The 16,914-nt window shown below is 39.0% G+C and overlaps 1 protein-coding gene across 3 annotated transcripts in view; it reads right to left on the bottom strand.

Moving 5' to 3' along the window:
• Window positions 1-6,824: 6,824 nt before the first annotated feature.
• SUCLG2 (succinate-CoA ligase GDP-forming subunit beta) overlaps window positions 6,825-16,914 on the bottom strand; it is a 329,175-nt gene continuing 319,085 nt past the window's right edge. For all 3 annotated transcript variants that reach the window (XM_007535147.3, XM_060202910.1, XM_060202911.1), the window contains one exon: window positions 6,825-8,252. In XM_007535147.3, coding sequence (XP_007535209.2) covers window positions 8,137-8,252 — 116 coding nt within the window. In that variant the 3' untranslated portion in view covers window positions 6,825-8,136. The remainder of the gene's footprint in view (window positions 8,253-16,914) is intronic.

The raw sequence follows: 16,914 nt of genomic DNA, 5'->3' as shown, positions 1-16,914 counted from the left end.
CAGAACAGACAGCCACAGGCAAGAATCCCTTCACATACAATCCCAAATATATATTTCCATCTATATTTTTAGAAATTTTTACTAGTTATTTAAAATTTCCATAAAATTATATATTTCATATCATTCATATGATCTTATCATGGGAGGAAATCTGTTCTATCACCAGATGTCAAAACCCCCAGTGCTGGCAGAATAACTGAGGGAGGTCAGAACTACAGCCACTGTCCTGGTAAAGCAGAGAACTATGTAATCAGAACAGCATGAATGACCAAGCATCGGGTAGGGTCAGGAATTTGAGAGCACACAAATCTCCAGGACTCCAATGGGATATCTTCATTAAGGAGGGAAGGAAATACCATGTAGCTGCCTGAAATTGGGCCCTATAATTACACTCTGAAACCCAGCAATTTTAACTGACATAAAATGACATATGAGATCTACACATAAACTTAAACTGAAAGACAGAGGGTAGTGAGAACAAATAACAGAAAAAGTCAGGAAATGCTATATTCATACCAGAGAAACTAAACTTTCAACTAAAAATGATGAGACAAAGATGAATATTACACACGGATCAAATGAATAATCTAAGCATCAGATGAAACTGTCATTAATATCAGTGTGCTGAAAGAGTAAACCCAAATAAACAGAAACACCCACCCACACACACACATCTTATTTACAGGGAGAAAGCAAGACATAGACAATAATACAGTAAGAGTGGTGTTATCAATATAACATTTACAGAAATGGCCAGATCATAAACATACTTAACAAGAAAATAATGGCTTTAAATGAAGTAATTGATCAAATGTACTTTGTGTACACAGACACGTCATCCCCAAAGAAATGAATATTCATTATTTTTAAGTACATGAGATAATATTTTGGGCATATGATATGCTGGTATATAAAACATGCTTCAAGGGCCTGTTGGGTGGTGTGCCTGGTTAAGTGTACATAACACTGAGTGCAAAGACCTGGGTTTGAGTCCCTGTTCCCCACCTGCAGTGGTGATGCTTTACAAGTCGTGAAACAGGTTTGCAGGTTGCTGTCTTTCTTTCTCCCTCTCTATCTCACCACTCCTCTCAATTGCCCTGTCTTGTAATAAAAAAGCAAAAAGTTAAAAGGAAAAAAATGGCCACTAAAATTTTTCATGCAGGTGCAGCAATGTCTGGTGGCAATAAAAAAAAAATTCAGTCAATACATGAAGATCAAAATCACATTCAACAACTTTTCTGACCATATGTTATAAAGCTAGAAATCTATTACCAAAAGAAAATGGGAAATAGCTCAAATATGTGAAAACTAAACAACAACAAACACACTTCTGATAGATTAGTGGAATAGAGTCCAGAAATAACCCTTATTTATAAAGATATTTAATTTACTACAAAGAAGCCACCATCATAAATGGAGTAAATCTCTTCAACAAATGGTCTGGGGAAACCAGACAGTCAGATACAAATAAACAGATAAGTAAAACTAGATCGCTATGTACTGTACTGCCATACACTCCTGGGTCTCTAACTCAGAAACTCACTTTAAGGGCAAGGAGAAAAACAAAATAAAAGAAACAGCACTAGACTAAATTAAAACTTTTTTTTTTCTCCAGGATTATGACTGGGGCTCGGTGCCTGCACTACGAATCCACTGCTAATGGAAGCTATTTTTTCCCCCTTTCGTTGCCCTTGTTGTTTATTGTTGTTATTATTGTTATTGGTGTCACTGTTGCTGGATAGGACAGACAGAAATCAAGAGAGCAGAAGAAAAACAAAGGGGGAGAGAAAGATAGACACTTGCAGACCTGCTTCACCACTTGTGAAGCTACGCCCCTGAAAGTGGGGAGCAGAGGGCTTGAACCAAGATCCTTACTGCGCTTTGTGCCACCTGCAGTTAACCCACTACACTACCGCCCAGCCCCCAATTAAAACTTCTTTATACAACTAAACAAAGTAGCACAAAAACCAGTAATACAAGATAGGAATCAGAAGAAGATACTTGCACATCAGCTATGTAACAGAGAGCTAATATCCAAGGATATATATATACAACTAACCCAAATAATCCAACCAAAAATGGATAGAAAATCTGAATAAATTACTTCTTCCAAGAAGATATATAGTTGATCCTGAGCACATAAAAAGGGCTCAATTTCATTGATTATTTGAGAAATGGAAATGAAGACCACTATGAAGTATCTACCACTTCTTGCCAGTGAGAATACCCTGCATTGAAATGACTGGAAACAACAAATGTTAATGAGGTTGTAAGGAAAAAGGAACTCTTTTATACTGCTGGTGGGAATGTAAATTGGTAGCTTCTACGGAGAATTGTACAGAAATTCTTTTAAAGTCTGAACGTGAATATTTACTAGAGATTTATCTGAAAGATATTAAACACTAATTAGAAAGGTTCTTTTAAAACCTTTGTTTCCATAGGAGTGATTTATAATTACCAAATCATGAAATTTATAATAAATGAATCATTAAATCACTAGGTGATTGGGTAAAGTTGTGAGATTCTACTTAGGTATTAACAAAAATAAAACTGTATATCTTTTTGGTGGATGGAGCTTCAGGTGATTAAGATAAGTGTAATAAGTCAAGAAAGGAAATAAAATTACCTGATGGTTTCACTCATATGTGGAATATAATTAACCAAAGCAAATGAACTAGCAAAACATAGCTTATTAGAGCACCAACATTTCTTACAGGATTACTCTTTCTCTTGCTTACTTTTACCCCTACTACTTTAGTTAGTGACTGTCTTCTCTTCAAGCCAACAAGTAGGTATTTAACTTGCATGGTACACACAGAGCTGTGTAAACTCCAGGCCAAAGTACTAGTTGGAAGGTAGATTATTGACAAAAATTTTAATCCTTTCAATTTGGAGTTGTTTCTTGGGATTACCAGGAAATTTCTTTTATCCTACTCTCTCGCTTTCTTACCCTCCCTTTCCCTGAGAGATGCTAACCTAAAACATATGTTCCTGGGGTGGTCAGTATTGTGTCACCACAGAAAGATGAACTGTCTGAAAAATTTAAACGAACACTGTATCAAGCTGCTCCAGTATGTGGAGTTCAAGCGTTGAGGCTTTGGATGAAGCCTTACATGTAACCAGATATTTCTTTTATATTTAGTAGAGCAAAGCTTTTCTCTATTTACTTATTTATTTTTTACTTAAGACTGAGTTGGATCTTTGTCACAACAAAAGAATATGGACAAAGAGGTTAATCAACTCAAAGAAGGGTATGTTGATAAGTGGAACAGCCATCTTTAATTTTTTTTACATTAATTTTAGGATACTGACATGGCAAGATTAGAAAGCTAATAAAAATACTAAATGCAAAGCAGTTTCAGAAAAAAGTATGTACAGCTGTCCCTGGGTATTGATACATTCCAGTATTCCTGGGGAGAGCAAAATCCAGGGGTAATCAAATTCCTGTGTTGTGGAGATATCATATAGAAATAGGTACATCCTTCCATATACTTAAGCCATTTTTAGATTACTTCTTATACTTAGTGTAACGTAACATCTATGTGAACTTACTGTACATTATTGTTTGGGGTATAATAATAAGATATTAAAAAAAGCCTTTACAAGTTCAATAAAGATGCAATCATGATTAGCTTAGTAGTACATAATTTTTATCCTGTTGGCTGAATCCCCAGATAAGGAACATGCAGATATGGAGGGACAACTATATTACTGTGCAAGTAACTAGATACTAAATATCATGTGCAGAGAGTCACCTCCTTTTACGAATATTCTTTCTTAGTACAGAGACAAGTTTAAAAATTCTAGCGAGGTTGTGGCACACCTAAGTGGACATGTTACAATGTGTAAAGACATGGGTTCGAGACCCCAGTCCTACAGGAGGGAAGCTTCATTACACTGAAGTATGAATATCTGCATATAAATATGCAAATCTAGCTAGTACTGTATGCCTACTGTGTGCCTAGGTTATATGGAAAGGCCATCCTATAACCATGTTATTATTAGCAGAAATATCTCCAAGAGACATATAACTGTAGTACAGATAACATAAAGACTTAAGGGGGGGGGGTAGATAGCATAATGGTTATGCAGAGACTCATGCCTGAGGCTCCAAAGTCCCAGTTTCAATCCCCCACACCACCATAAGCCAGAGCTGATTGGTGCTCTGGTAAAAAATAAATAAAATAAAATAAAATAAAATAAAAGATTTAAAGGAGATGGTATTCATCTGCATTATAGGCTGCATTAGACTAAGTAATACAAAGATGACTTCGTATCTACCACTAACACAAGCTGTTCTCTATTCTAATCTGTGCCATCAGTATAAATAGCTGGGTCTACACATGTATCAATGAGTCATTCCATAAATATTTATGGAAACTATACTACACTTAGCACCAGATATGACATGAGCATCATAAATGTAAATGCTTGCTAACACAAGTGGTAAACTAACTACTTAATTGAAAATAAAGGGATATTTTCTCATTAATAGCCCTCTTGTAAAATAATCACATGAATGATTAAATTTCCTTAACACCTCTTTCAAGCTAGAATCAATATCCAAATTGATATAGAATCATCAATGAGTACAGAAATGTGAACAACAGCAATTCCAAAACAGCAAAAAAAAAAAAAAAAAAAAAGCCCACGTGATGACTGAGACTTGTCTAAGATATGAATTATTTCTTTGGCCAAAATAGTCTATTAAAAAAACAAAGCACAGCCCAAATAGATATGAATATTTTTCATTCATTACATAACAATTATAGGAGATAACACTGATTTATCAGTGGTTTAATTCTCCATGACAAATTAAGACCTCTAATACAATAACACAATGATAAAGATCTATAAAGTAATGAGCTTTTAATCTTTGACCAAATGAGAAATTTATGAGAACAGTGTAAAATTGTAAAACATAAAACTAAAAAAATAAATAAATACCAAAAAAAAACCCCAAAAAACAAAAAACCACCCCTGTGGAGTACTGGCAGTAGTGTAGCGGGTTAAGCACACATGGCACAAAGCCCAAGGACCACATAAGGAACCCGGTTTGAGCCCTGGCTCCACATCTGCAAGGGGGTCTCTTCACAAACGGTGAAGCAGATCTCCAGGTGTCTTTTTTTTTTTATTTTTAATTTTATTTATAAAAAGGAAACACTGACAAAATCATAGGATGAAGAGGGGTACAACTCCACACAATTCCCACCACCAGAACTCCGTATCCCATCCCCTCCCCTGATAGCTTTCCTATTCTTTATCCCTGTGGGAGTGTGGACCCCAAGTCATTGTGGGATGCAGAAGGTGGAAGGTCTGGCTTCTGTAATTGCTTCCCTGCTGAACATGGGTGTTCACAGGTTGATCCATACTCCCAGCCTGCCTCTCTCTTTCCCTAGTGGGGTGGGGTTCTGGGGAATTGGGAGTTCCAGGACACATTGGTGGGGTTGTCTGTTCAGGGATGTTTGGTTTGCATCATGCTAGCATCTGGAACCTGGTGGAATGCAGGTGACTATCTTTCTCTCCCCATCATCCCCATCTCTCTCAATTTTTCTCTGTCCTATCCAATGACGACGACAGTAATAACAACAATAGACAACAAAAAGGAAAAAACAGCCTCCAGGAGCAGTGGATTCATAGTGCAGGCACCGAGCCCCAGCAATAACCTTCTAGACAAAACCAAAAAACAAAACAAAGAAACACCCCTGTGATCTGCTGCACACGTGCACTTTGAGAAAAACTGCTGACACTATTAATGGAACCTCAACACGTGGGAGGAATTTGTGTCTGTGTGTTTTCTTTGGTGTTCTATGTAGACTTAAGTACATAGTCTTCTTCCAAGTGATGGATTAAGTCAGTGGAGCAAATACCTTAAATGTAATATTTTAAATTGCAAAACCTAAAGCATACAAAAACCAATTTCTGTGATGGTCCAAGATGATATATATTTAAAATGTAGCAATGGTGCAATTTAGCTCAAATTAATTTTTAAATCACTTTATTGAGAAAATTTTGATTCACAAGTCTGTTCTGTCACATTTTAACAGAAGAGATGTTAGCACACCCAATCCACAACCAAGTAGTCATGTTCCTCCAACATAGGGTACTTGGTCTCCAATCATGTTCTAGTTTCCATCCCTTTGAGTTTTTTAATCTGCTGCAAGAGACCACAGTTTATTAATAATTCATTCTGTATTTTCTCTCACCATGTTTCACAAATCTCACCTATCAGTGAGATCATCCAGTATTTGGCCTTCTGGTTTATTTCACTTAACATGATGCCCTCTGCTTCCATTTAGTTAAAATATTACAGTTGGGCGCTATTCCATTGCGTATTTATGCCACACCTTCCTAAACCACTCTTGTGTCTGGAAACATCTGGGTTGCTTTTAAATCTTAGATACTATAAAACATGCTGCAAATGAGCATAGACATACATCTCTTTGGATAGGTGTTTTGGATAGATAGGTTCTTTGGATAGAGAGCTAGGAGAGGAACTGTCATGTCATATAGTAGATCCATTTGTCATATTATGAGGAATCTCCAGATTGTTTCACATAGAGGCTGGACCAATTTATATTCCCATCAACAGTGTAAAAGAGTTCATTTTCAACACATTTTTGTCACAACTTGTCCCTTTCCTTTTTGATGTACGGCACTATCACAGAGGAGGTGGTATCCATTGTGGTCTTGACTTGCATTTCTCTGGTAATTAGTGCTTAAGTCACATTTTAGTTTTTGAGATGAGTGAGACACTTACCTGGCTTTCTAGATGATTATTTGAGTAATGAAATTGACTAAAATGAAAAAAAAAAGCACAGATCTTAAAGTTTATAAAAACAATTTTTATTTAAATTCATATACAAATAAAAATTTGATTTAAAAAAACTAATTCAAAATTTTCCCCATTACAAAAATTAAACTCATGAAAAAAGGTAAATCTTTTTCAATTGCATTTTCCCAGCTGGTAGATTTTTGAGCAGAAAAGAGAAGGGACAGAAGAAATAACAATTCACGGCATAATTTGATCTTCAGTGTTGTCTCATCTTAAAATTACTTAGTCGTAGGGATGCATATAAGTATTATTATTCTTCATCTTGACATAAAAACAGTCTTCTATTGTTTTTCCTGACTGATCAAAGTTTGATTGTTTTTTTTTTTCTTTTACTTTATGATGCTGTGAAAGCAATACACTTCAAAATATGAATCTTCATCTTTTTCTGGATGGTAAGATTCTCTGTGTTGGTCAGTGGCAATGAACAAAAGTACCCAGTCAACCACAGGGTCACAAGGGCCAACAATAGACGACAGTCTACAATGCACTGGGACATTATCATTTCTTAATAATACATTAAAAGGAGTAGCCAATATGTATGGTGTACATGTAGTATCCAGAAAGTATATTTTCAACCTAAATGGGTTTGTGAGACATAACCCCATCAAAAACTGAGAAAGATTTGTATTTCAAAATGACAAATAAGACTTCCGTTTTATGATGAGGTAAGCAGGATGGTATATAGTAAGGCAAATGGTAGAATACATATATGAGATATTAATATATATCCTCCTTTGTAAAAATACATTTGGAATGTTCATGGGTTTTCCAAATGTTCTAGAATCAGAAAATTATAACAACTGCTACATTTGTAATATACATTTGAATGTCTTAGCTGTACTATTTTGATAGTTGGTCTGTTGAATGTAATCTAGTCTGAGTTGGTTATTTTTGTTTATTTATTTTCTTTATCCTGTGGCTTTTATTTTGTTATATAGGTCTGAGTGTCCACTAAAAAGCATTATAAGTACATGAGGGCTTGATCTCAAATTCTCTAAATAGGCACATTATCTGAGCATGTAGACTGTTCCTCAAAGTTGGCAATAACGCCTATAAGACAGCAACAGCAAAGAACATAGGTGAAATCAGATTATTTAGACTGTCAGAAATCTTACTGAAGAACATACTGATTTAAGATGTTTTTCATGTAGTGATTCTTCCCCTCCCTAACTTTCTCCCAGTAGACAGGTGGCAGCCATTTCTACTTCACAGTGATGTAAGAATCAGCACCTCTCCCCACATTTTTTTTTTTAATATATAGAGAAATGGACTTCTTCCTCTAAAAGATCAGGACAATGACATCACTTCTTAGTTACACTGGCCACAACCTTCTTGGCTGCATCTTCTAGATCAATGGCTGAAGTAATAGGAAGTCCGCTGTTGTTGAGAATATTCTGTGCTTCATGGACATTGGTTCCTGGAAGGGGAATATGACAGTCATTGAAATAAAACTAGGTTACCAGTTTTGAACAATCTGAAATGATGAGATGGTGGGTTTTGCACAGTTTAATTACAACAGTTTCAGCGTTTTTTTGTGATCCAGATCTGGCTATCTAAAAATAGCCCAATGACAATTTTCTTTCGTTTCTCACCTGAAATTCCTGGCATTATATGGTAACTATATTATCAATGGCATTTAATAAATGGAATCAGGGGTCAGGAGCCAGCTCAACCTATAGATAACACCTTACCATGTGTGAGGCCCTGGGTTCAAGCCCTGGCATCATGGGCAACTCCATGAATGGTGGAATGGAGCTGATGTGTCTCTGACTCTCTCTCTTCCTCTAAGTAGAAAAAATAAGAAATTGGGCCCAGTAGGCCACTCAAGGGCATCACACATTCATGAGGTTCGGAGTTCATTATTAGGCATAATATAAAAAATTAAAAATAGGGGGTCGGGCGGTGGTGTAGTGGGTTAAGTGCATGTGGCGCAAAGCGCAGGGACTGGTGTAAGGATCCCGGTTCGAGCCCCTGGCTCCCCATCTGCAGGGGAGTCACTTCACAGGTGGTGAAGCAGGTTTGCAGGTGTCTATCTTTCTCCCCCTCTCTGTCTTCCCCTCCTCTCCATTTCTCTCTGTCCTATCCAACAACAAACAACATCAACAATAGCAATAATAATAACCATGAGGCTACAACAACAAGGGCAACAAAAAGGGGGAAAAATGGCCTCCAGGAGCGCATGGTGCTGGCACCAAGCCCAGCAATAACCCTGGAGGAAAAAAATAATAATAAAAATAAAAAATGGAATTCCCATCCTGATTTCCCTGGGCAGACCATCTCATCAGTGTGCCCAGAGCTCACCACTGCAGAGTCCTACCCCACTAGGGAAAAACAGAAACAGGCTAGAGGTATGGATCAACCTGCCAATGCCCACACTGAAGCAATTAGAGAAGCCAGAACTCCCACTTTCTGCACTACAAAAATAATTTTGATCCATACTCCCAGAGAGAGAAATGTTAGCAGAAGATGAATATAGAGCTCTGAACTCCACCCAAACCCACCAGGACCCTGAGAGAAAAGAGGAAAAAAGAAAGGGCATTCTGAAGTAGTAATAGGTGTAGGTATAACTTAGAAAGGAAGAGCATACTCATTTACTCACTTAGGTTTTATATGAATAGAAAAGAACCAGCGCCTGGACAGTGGCACACCTGCTTAAGCATACACATTACCACATGCAAAGGCTAGGGTTTGGACCCTCATGCCCCATCTGCAGGGGAGAAACTTCACAAGTGGTGAAGCAAGTACTGCAGGTGTCTCTCCCTCATTAACCCCCCTTCTACCTCAAAATTCACTGTCTTATCAAATAATGAAGGGGGGGCGGGAATGGCTGCTAGGAGCAGTGGATTCATTGACACACACACACACACACACACACACACACACACACACACACACACACACACCCCTTCCAGTATTTCAGCATTGGAGGAGCTAATATTACTTTTACATATCACTTTGCAAATGAGATAAGCAACTTTTAAAATGTTCCTTAAATAGTGGCAAGATAGATCAAGTGAGTAGTGTGTCTGCTTTCTCTTGCATATGACCTGGGTTTGAGTCCAGATCCCCACTGCACTGGGGGAAGATTTAGTGATTGTAGTGTGTCTCTCTCTTTTTATTAAAGAGGCATAAGTTAAAAAAAAAAAATGGAAGAAGGAGAAGAGAAAGAGAGATTCCTGCAGCAGCACTACTCCACCACTCATGAAACTTCCCCCTTCCTGGTGGGGGCCAAAAGGTTCCCGTGCATGGCAACTTGTGTGCTCTACCAAGTGTGTCATCGCCCACCCCCTTGTCTATTTTTCTACCTGAAAGAGTCAACCTGGAGCAGTGAAGCATAGTGATAAAAACTTTTAAAAATTCTCAAATTCTACTATTCTACTTCATGCTATTTGCTACTATCACCCCTTGAATGTAGTAAAATTCTCTGGTCAGTAAGAAAACAGAAAAAGTAAGGAGTCGGGCGGTATTGCAGCAGGTTAAGCACAGGTGGCGCAAAGTGCAAGGACTGGTGTCAGGATCCCAGTTCTAGCCCCCGGCTCCCCACCTGCAGGGAAGTCACTTCACAGGTGGTGAAGCAGATCTGCAGGTGTCTATCTTTCTCTCCCCGTCTCTGTCTTCCCCTTCCTCTCTCCATTTCTCTCTGTCCTATCTAACAATGACAACAACAATAATGACAAAAATAAAGCAACAAGGGCAACAAAAGGGAAAATAAATAAATATTAAAAAAACTTTAAAGAAAAAAATAAAACAGCAAAAGTAGGGAGTTGGGTGATATTGCAGCAGGTTAAGCGCAAGGACACGCTTAAGGATCCCGGTTCTAGCCCCTGGCTCCCCACCTGCAGGGGAGTCACTTCACAGGCAGTGAAGCAGGTCTGCAGGTGTCTTTATCTCCCCCTCTCTGTCTTCCCCATCTCGCTCCATTTCTCTCTGTTCTATCCAACAATGACGACATCAATAACAACAACAATAAAAAGTAAGGGCAACAAAAGGGAATAAATAAATATTTTAAAAAACACAGCAAAAGTGAAAGAATGTCAATTGTTTCTAAGAATAACTTATGGGTATGACTTCTGTCTTGCTTTCTCTGGTGGGTGAAAATAAGCTGTGCTCTGTGAACTGTCCTAGGGAGTAGCCTAGGGGCCATGGGAATCAGGCAACCTCGTTTCACATCCAACAGCCAAAGAACTGACTATTGTGAGCCAGATGCAAACTGGAGGACACAATTTAGATAAACTGAATTCCCCAGCACAGAAACTAAGATAACCAAGGATCCCTGTGCTGAAGTGCTAACTTTCAGAGCAATTACTATACACGGGCACTTAATATAAATGGAAAGACTCATTATTTCATTAATACAACCTCTGTGTGCATTTGGTTCATTTGGTTAAAAAGGTTCAGCCAAGGTTGCAAAAGGTAAAAAGTAGGACAGAGGTTTAGGCTGTGGCAGGTGTTAGATCTCAGGCTGAAGAAATTCAGACATTAATCTGCAGGCCTGCAGGGCTTTTATGAAGTAATGGCACGGTATAAAACAAGAGCCCCTTCTGATGCACAAGTGAATCAATCTTTGGACCAAAAGGTGAATGAATACTAAATGTGTAAATTTTTATCTCCTTCACTGGGGACATGGACTAGAATTCTCTCCACAACTGTCCTTCAATCTGCCAGGCGAAAAGTCTGAGTTAATCCAAAGGCTCTTTATCCACTTCCCTTTTGTCTTCTGAATGTCCTCCAGCCTCAACAGTGTCTCATGCATCACTCCAAGAGGCAGACCCATCTGCCTGAATATTCCGCATCTTCTGACTCTAGTTTTTTTTTTTCTCTCACTGTGAGGCTGCCTATTAGGGGTACAGATCTTACTAATACCTGTCAAGCTTTTGGTATAACTGGTTGACTAGGAATTTTCAGCATCAGTAGGAGTTATAATGACAGAAGCAGAAACATGTAGTAGTATCACATATTGTTCTGGCCTCCTACTACCTTAGTGGCTCCTCAGTAGCAAGCCTGAGGTAAATACTGTTATTATTTCCCTTGTAAAAACAAGAGAACTGAGGTATAAATAAGTCAAAGACCAAGTCTAGATAGCATAGTAGTGAAATGAAATATTCAACATCTCACTGGTGTAAATGGTTTCTGAAACTAACACCTAAAACATTCACCCTAAGCCCTGGTTGGCTCCTGGTGAATTTGTAAATGTATGACTACATAACAATGCTGATAAGGATACAAGAAAATAGCAATGCTTCTGTGGCTTACAGAGTCCTCCCACATTATTTTACTGACCCTCACAATGACCCTGTGAGTCAGGTGATCATAATTCATCTCTCCTGTCTCTTTTGCCAAGAGCACTGACTGAGACTTAGTTACTGGCATGAATCAGTCTCAAAATCTTTTGCTTTTTCTGGACTATTTTGACTTTCTGGTGACTCCAATTTGACATTTAAAATTTGATGCACTTTCCATGTTTGAGATCATTTGAACCTCAACGATGCTATTTACTATTTAAAAGTAAGCACCAGGTGGAAGTAGGGCATTTCTCTTTCTAACCTTCCTTCCCTGGCCACTGTACCATACCTAATGTCCTCTGCTCTAGGAGGGACCCATGGTGTTCTCCAACCCTGACTATTCCCAGACACTGATCTTACCAGCTCTGAGGTATAATATAGACAATGGTCATTAAGACCCAACCAGCTATCACCATGCAGGCAAGAGAAAGGCAGTGCAAGTCTAGAGACATATACAGAGAGTAGTGGAGTCAAACAGACAAGTGGTAGAGTAACGCTTCTAGAGTCTGACACAAACTCGGAGCCTTTCTCCCATTGCTCTAGCCTTACTGGGTTTCCTATCCCTTTTGAGAAGTGTTTATTCCATTTTACTTGAGTTTCCTACCATGTATTGTGGAAGAAATAAGCTCCCCCTCCTTTTTTTTTTTAAAGGTAAGTTAAATGGGTCACCTCCCTTGTACCAAACAGCCTAACTAAATCAGTAGCACCAGCTATTCCCAAGAGAGGGAACTTAATGAAATGGAAATCTACAAACGCGGAGAGAGAGACAGAGAGAGAGAGAGAGAGAGAGAATGAGAAAGAAAACAAAGGGGGAGGAGGGGGGAAAAATCAATAATGCAGAGTGGGCCACTTGAAGGTGGGACACTAGGTTGGGTACACACATTAGAGTGCACCAGGACCTGTGTTCAATCCCCCACTTCCTTCCTGATGCAGGGGGAAAGCTTCAGGAGTGGTGAAGCAGGGTTGCAGGTCTCTTTGTCTCCCTCTCTATCCCTTTCACTCTAAATTTCTCTGTCCTATTAAGTAAATAAATAAAGTTTAAAAAGATATTAAAAAAAAAAAAAAGAACAACCCAGAAAGGGACAGACACACAGAATGATAGAGGCAAATAGCCACATAGGAGTGGGAGGAGTGAGCTTGATGATTCTCTTCCATACCAGTTCCATCTTTGACTCAGTCCCTCCAGGGAGCACCTTCACTTGGTTCTCCTTGGATGACAAAACTGTCACCAGGTAAGGAGACTCAAAGCAAGGTAGGTCCTGCTGCCCACTGACTCTAATCGCTTCTCCTTCTTGTTAAAGAGAATAGCTAGAGGGAGAAGTGGGAACACAAAGAAGAGGGCTAGAAAGGAGAATAGCAGCTATTGGAAAATCAGGTCACTGGAAATGAAAAGGAGGCAGTAGGAAGCACTGGACCAATGCCTGCTAGCTTGTGGATGCCTCTAACAATATCCTTCAGGGGCAGTTTCTTCCTGTTTTACCGAATCAGTTGCCATCTACTCTTCCCCGTCTTCTTCCCTGTCTTTACTACTAAATGGAAGCCATCACAGCTGCTTTAAACTCTGACACAGAGTTAGAGTTCCAAAGAGAGTATTTATAGGGGTGTGCCCAATTACTAAGGAAATTGATTTCTTCCTCACATTTGAATAGTGTTCCTGACATGTTCTGATATTTATTAAATGATGCATTGCTTCTTAATGAAGCTGCAGGACCACACTTGTAATAACCACCTGTACAGATAACTGTTCAACTCATGCTGGTTGAACTACAGGCACTTTTTAATATCTGCTTGTTGACAGTCAATCAGCTCAATGCTGTTAGATATAACAGTGGCCCCAAATGGAGCCACTTCTGCTAGCTCCACATACATAAGCTAAGACTTAACTACAGCCTGAATCCTCCCAGAAATATTATTTTGAGCTGGTCAGTCAAGAAGTTGAAACACAAGATCAGAAAAGAAAACACAAGTAGAACCTGAACTGGAATTGGCATACTGCACCAAAGTAATCGGGTGGGTGGGTGGCTGGGGAAAATACAGATCCAAGAAGGATGACAGAGGACCTAGTGGGAGTTGTACTGTTATATGGAAAGCTGGGAAATGTTATGGATGTACGAACTATTGTATTTACTGTCCAATGTAAAACATTAATTCCCCAATAAAGAGATAAAAAAAACACCCACACATAACATATTTAAATATAATTTTAATATGATGCACATTTAGGTTAGTTCTCAACTCAACACATTAGATGTTGAGTAGGACTGGAAGACTGAAGAATGAAAGTAAGTTATATGCTGGAGGAAAATTGATAAAATGAGCATAATGTTTAAATATAGCCTTTCTGAGACACTGCTAATAGGTTAAGACTATTGTCACAATAATTAGAGATAATGCCACTGTCAGGAAAGTAAACGCAAATCAGTAAGAATCTAAATGGTGCACCTGAAGAAGATGTGTCCTGATATTGGGGCAACTTGGAATGTTCCTACTCATGACCACAGAATGTGAACTTAAATCTACAGGGATGCAGACGTTACACCGGCTCCTAAGCTGAATATGGGCCCCAGATCACATCAAATTGAGGGGGTAAAAAAAAAAAAAAAAAGAGTTATCTGATCAACCTTTAGTTAATCTGCCTAGAAGATCCATCCCTTGAAGGAAGCTAGCCTAGCATTAACAGATTCACTTTTTGGATCTAGTATTAACTTCTTTGTTTCCACATATTTTTGCCTATAAAAGTCTCTCATTTTATATAACTCTCCAGAGTCCCTTTCTATGTGCTAGTGTGGATGCTGGCAAATTCAAACTGATTTTTGCTTAGAGTCTTCAAACTTTAACATGCCTAAGTTTACCTGTTAACACTGGTTATCTACCCATGCATATGTTAAACAGGGCAATGTGTAAAGAATCAAGGTGAATAATCTTAAACTGAAATCTTGTTCTATTGGTAGAATGTGTGCCTACATACATATCAAGTAATAACTGGCCAGGCAGTGGTGTACCCAGTTGAGTGAACATGTCACCACCATGAATAAGGACCTGATTTCAAGCCCACCTTCAGGGGAAAAGCTTCATGAGTGGTGAAGCAGTGCTACAGTCGTCTCTCTCTTTTTTTTCCCCCCATTCCCCTTCAATTTCTCTTTGTCCTATCATGGAAAAAGGAAGGAAGGAAGGAAGGAAGGAAGGAAGGAAGGAAGGAAGGAAGGAAGGAAGGTAGGTAGGTAGGTATGGATTCACTGTACAGGCACTGAATCCCAGTGATCCCAGCAGCAATCCTGGTAGCAAGTTAAAAAATAATAACAATAACAATAATTAAAATCTTTGTAATTCTCTGCTTCTTTCATATTTTGCCACTCACTGATTTGTGGCCACTGGGTGGGGTAAGAGAGCTATAAATATAGAAGTCAGGTTAATTTGTCAAAACCTGCTCTTTGTATTCAGTACATATGAGACACAAATTGCAGGGTTCTGTTGAAAAGATACAGTCCCTTCCCTCATACCTAGCCCCCCAACACACACACACACACACACACACACACACACGGCTATGAATGAAATCATTCTCAAGTCAGGAAGTATGTACATATTGTCTTTCAAAATTATTATTTAAGTAGAATTTTTAAAATTTTTAAATAAAATAGCACTGGGCTGGAAGGATAGAATAATAGTTATGTAAAGAGAAAAAAAATCATGCCTGAAGCTCTGAAGTTCCAGGTTCAATCCCCAGCACCACCATAAGCCAGAGATGAGCAGTGTACTGCTCTCTCTGTACCTCTTTCATAAATAAATTAAAAAAATAATAATTAAAGGAAATAGCACTTGCTGACAACTAGACAGAGTAAATATGTTACATATCTTAGTTAAGGGTTTTACCGAGCTCATATAACTTTAATCTTTGTAGCAATCCTGAAATGAACTTGATTTTCATCTCCATTAAACAGATAAAGTAATGGAGGCTCAAGGGAGGCCAAGCAATTTGTCTAGCTTTCTCCAGCAAGGCAAAGACTGAGTCAGGACTAGAACAGCATCTTGTCTGACTGCAAAGCCACACAGTAGTCATCCTAGGAGTCTTTTAGGCTAAGTCTCTTGTTTTTACAAGAGGAAATTGAGGCCCAGAGTGGTAGGTCATTTGCTCAGGTCCAATAACCAGTAATTGACAGGTCTGATTCTTGTCTCATGTTCTAAGTCAGAGGCTGGCAATCTATGATCTCCCCCCCTCCTCTCTCTGCCTCCAGGGTTATTGCTGGGGCTTGGTGCCTGAACTACGAATCGAATCCACTGCTCCTGGAGACCAACCCCCATCCCCTTTTTCCCATTTTTTTTTTAATAGGATAGGACAGAGAGAAATTGAGTGTTGTATGCTTTACATTGGGTAGTTCTTTCCCGTCAAGAGAATTGCATCAGTCCTGTTAATTTCGCGGGCCTGCTTGGCCCCGCCCCAAGGAACCCCGAGAGAGGTTCCTGAGTCCGAGAGTTCCTGGGTTCCTGAGTTCGAGAGTGCCAGAGTTTCAGAGGGTTCCCCAGTAAGAGAGTTCCTGAGTTCCTGAGTTCCAGAGTTTCAGAGTTCCAGAGTTGAAGAGTTGCAGAGTTCGAGAGTAAGAGAGAGAGTAAGAGAGGGTTCCTGAGTTCCAGAGTAAAAGAAAGAGTGCTTGCGCCGCCGCAAAGAGACGGCAGAGTTCTGTTTGGTGATTAGTTTGTCTTAGTTTATGAATCGTTGTTCCTGAATAAAGAAATACAGCTTCCCTGCCCAGCCGTTGTCTCCGCGTCTCTGTTACCCACCTGTGAAGCAAGCCAGCC

This window comes from Erinaceus europaeus, chromosome 12 (assembly GCF_950295315.1).
Source record: "Erinaceus europaeus chromosome 12, mEriEur2.1, whole genome shotgun sequence".
Taxonomy (NCBI): domain Eukaryota; kingdom Metazoa; phylum Chordata; class Mammalia; order Eulipotyphla; family Erinaceidae; genus Erinaceus; species Erinaceus europaeus.
Note: the sequence above shows the minus strand (reverse complement) of the source record. Positions and strands in the feature narration are given on the sequence as shown.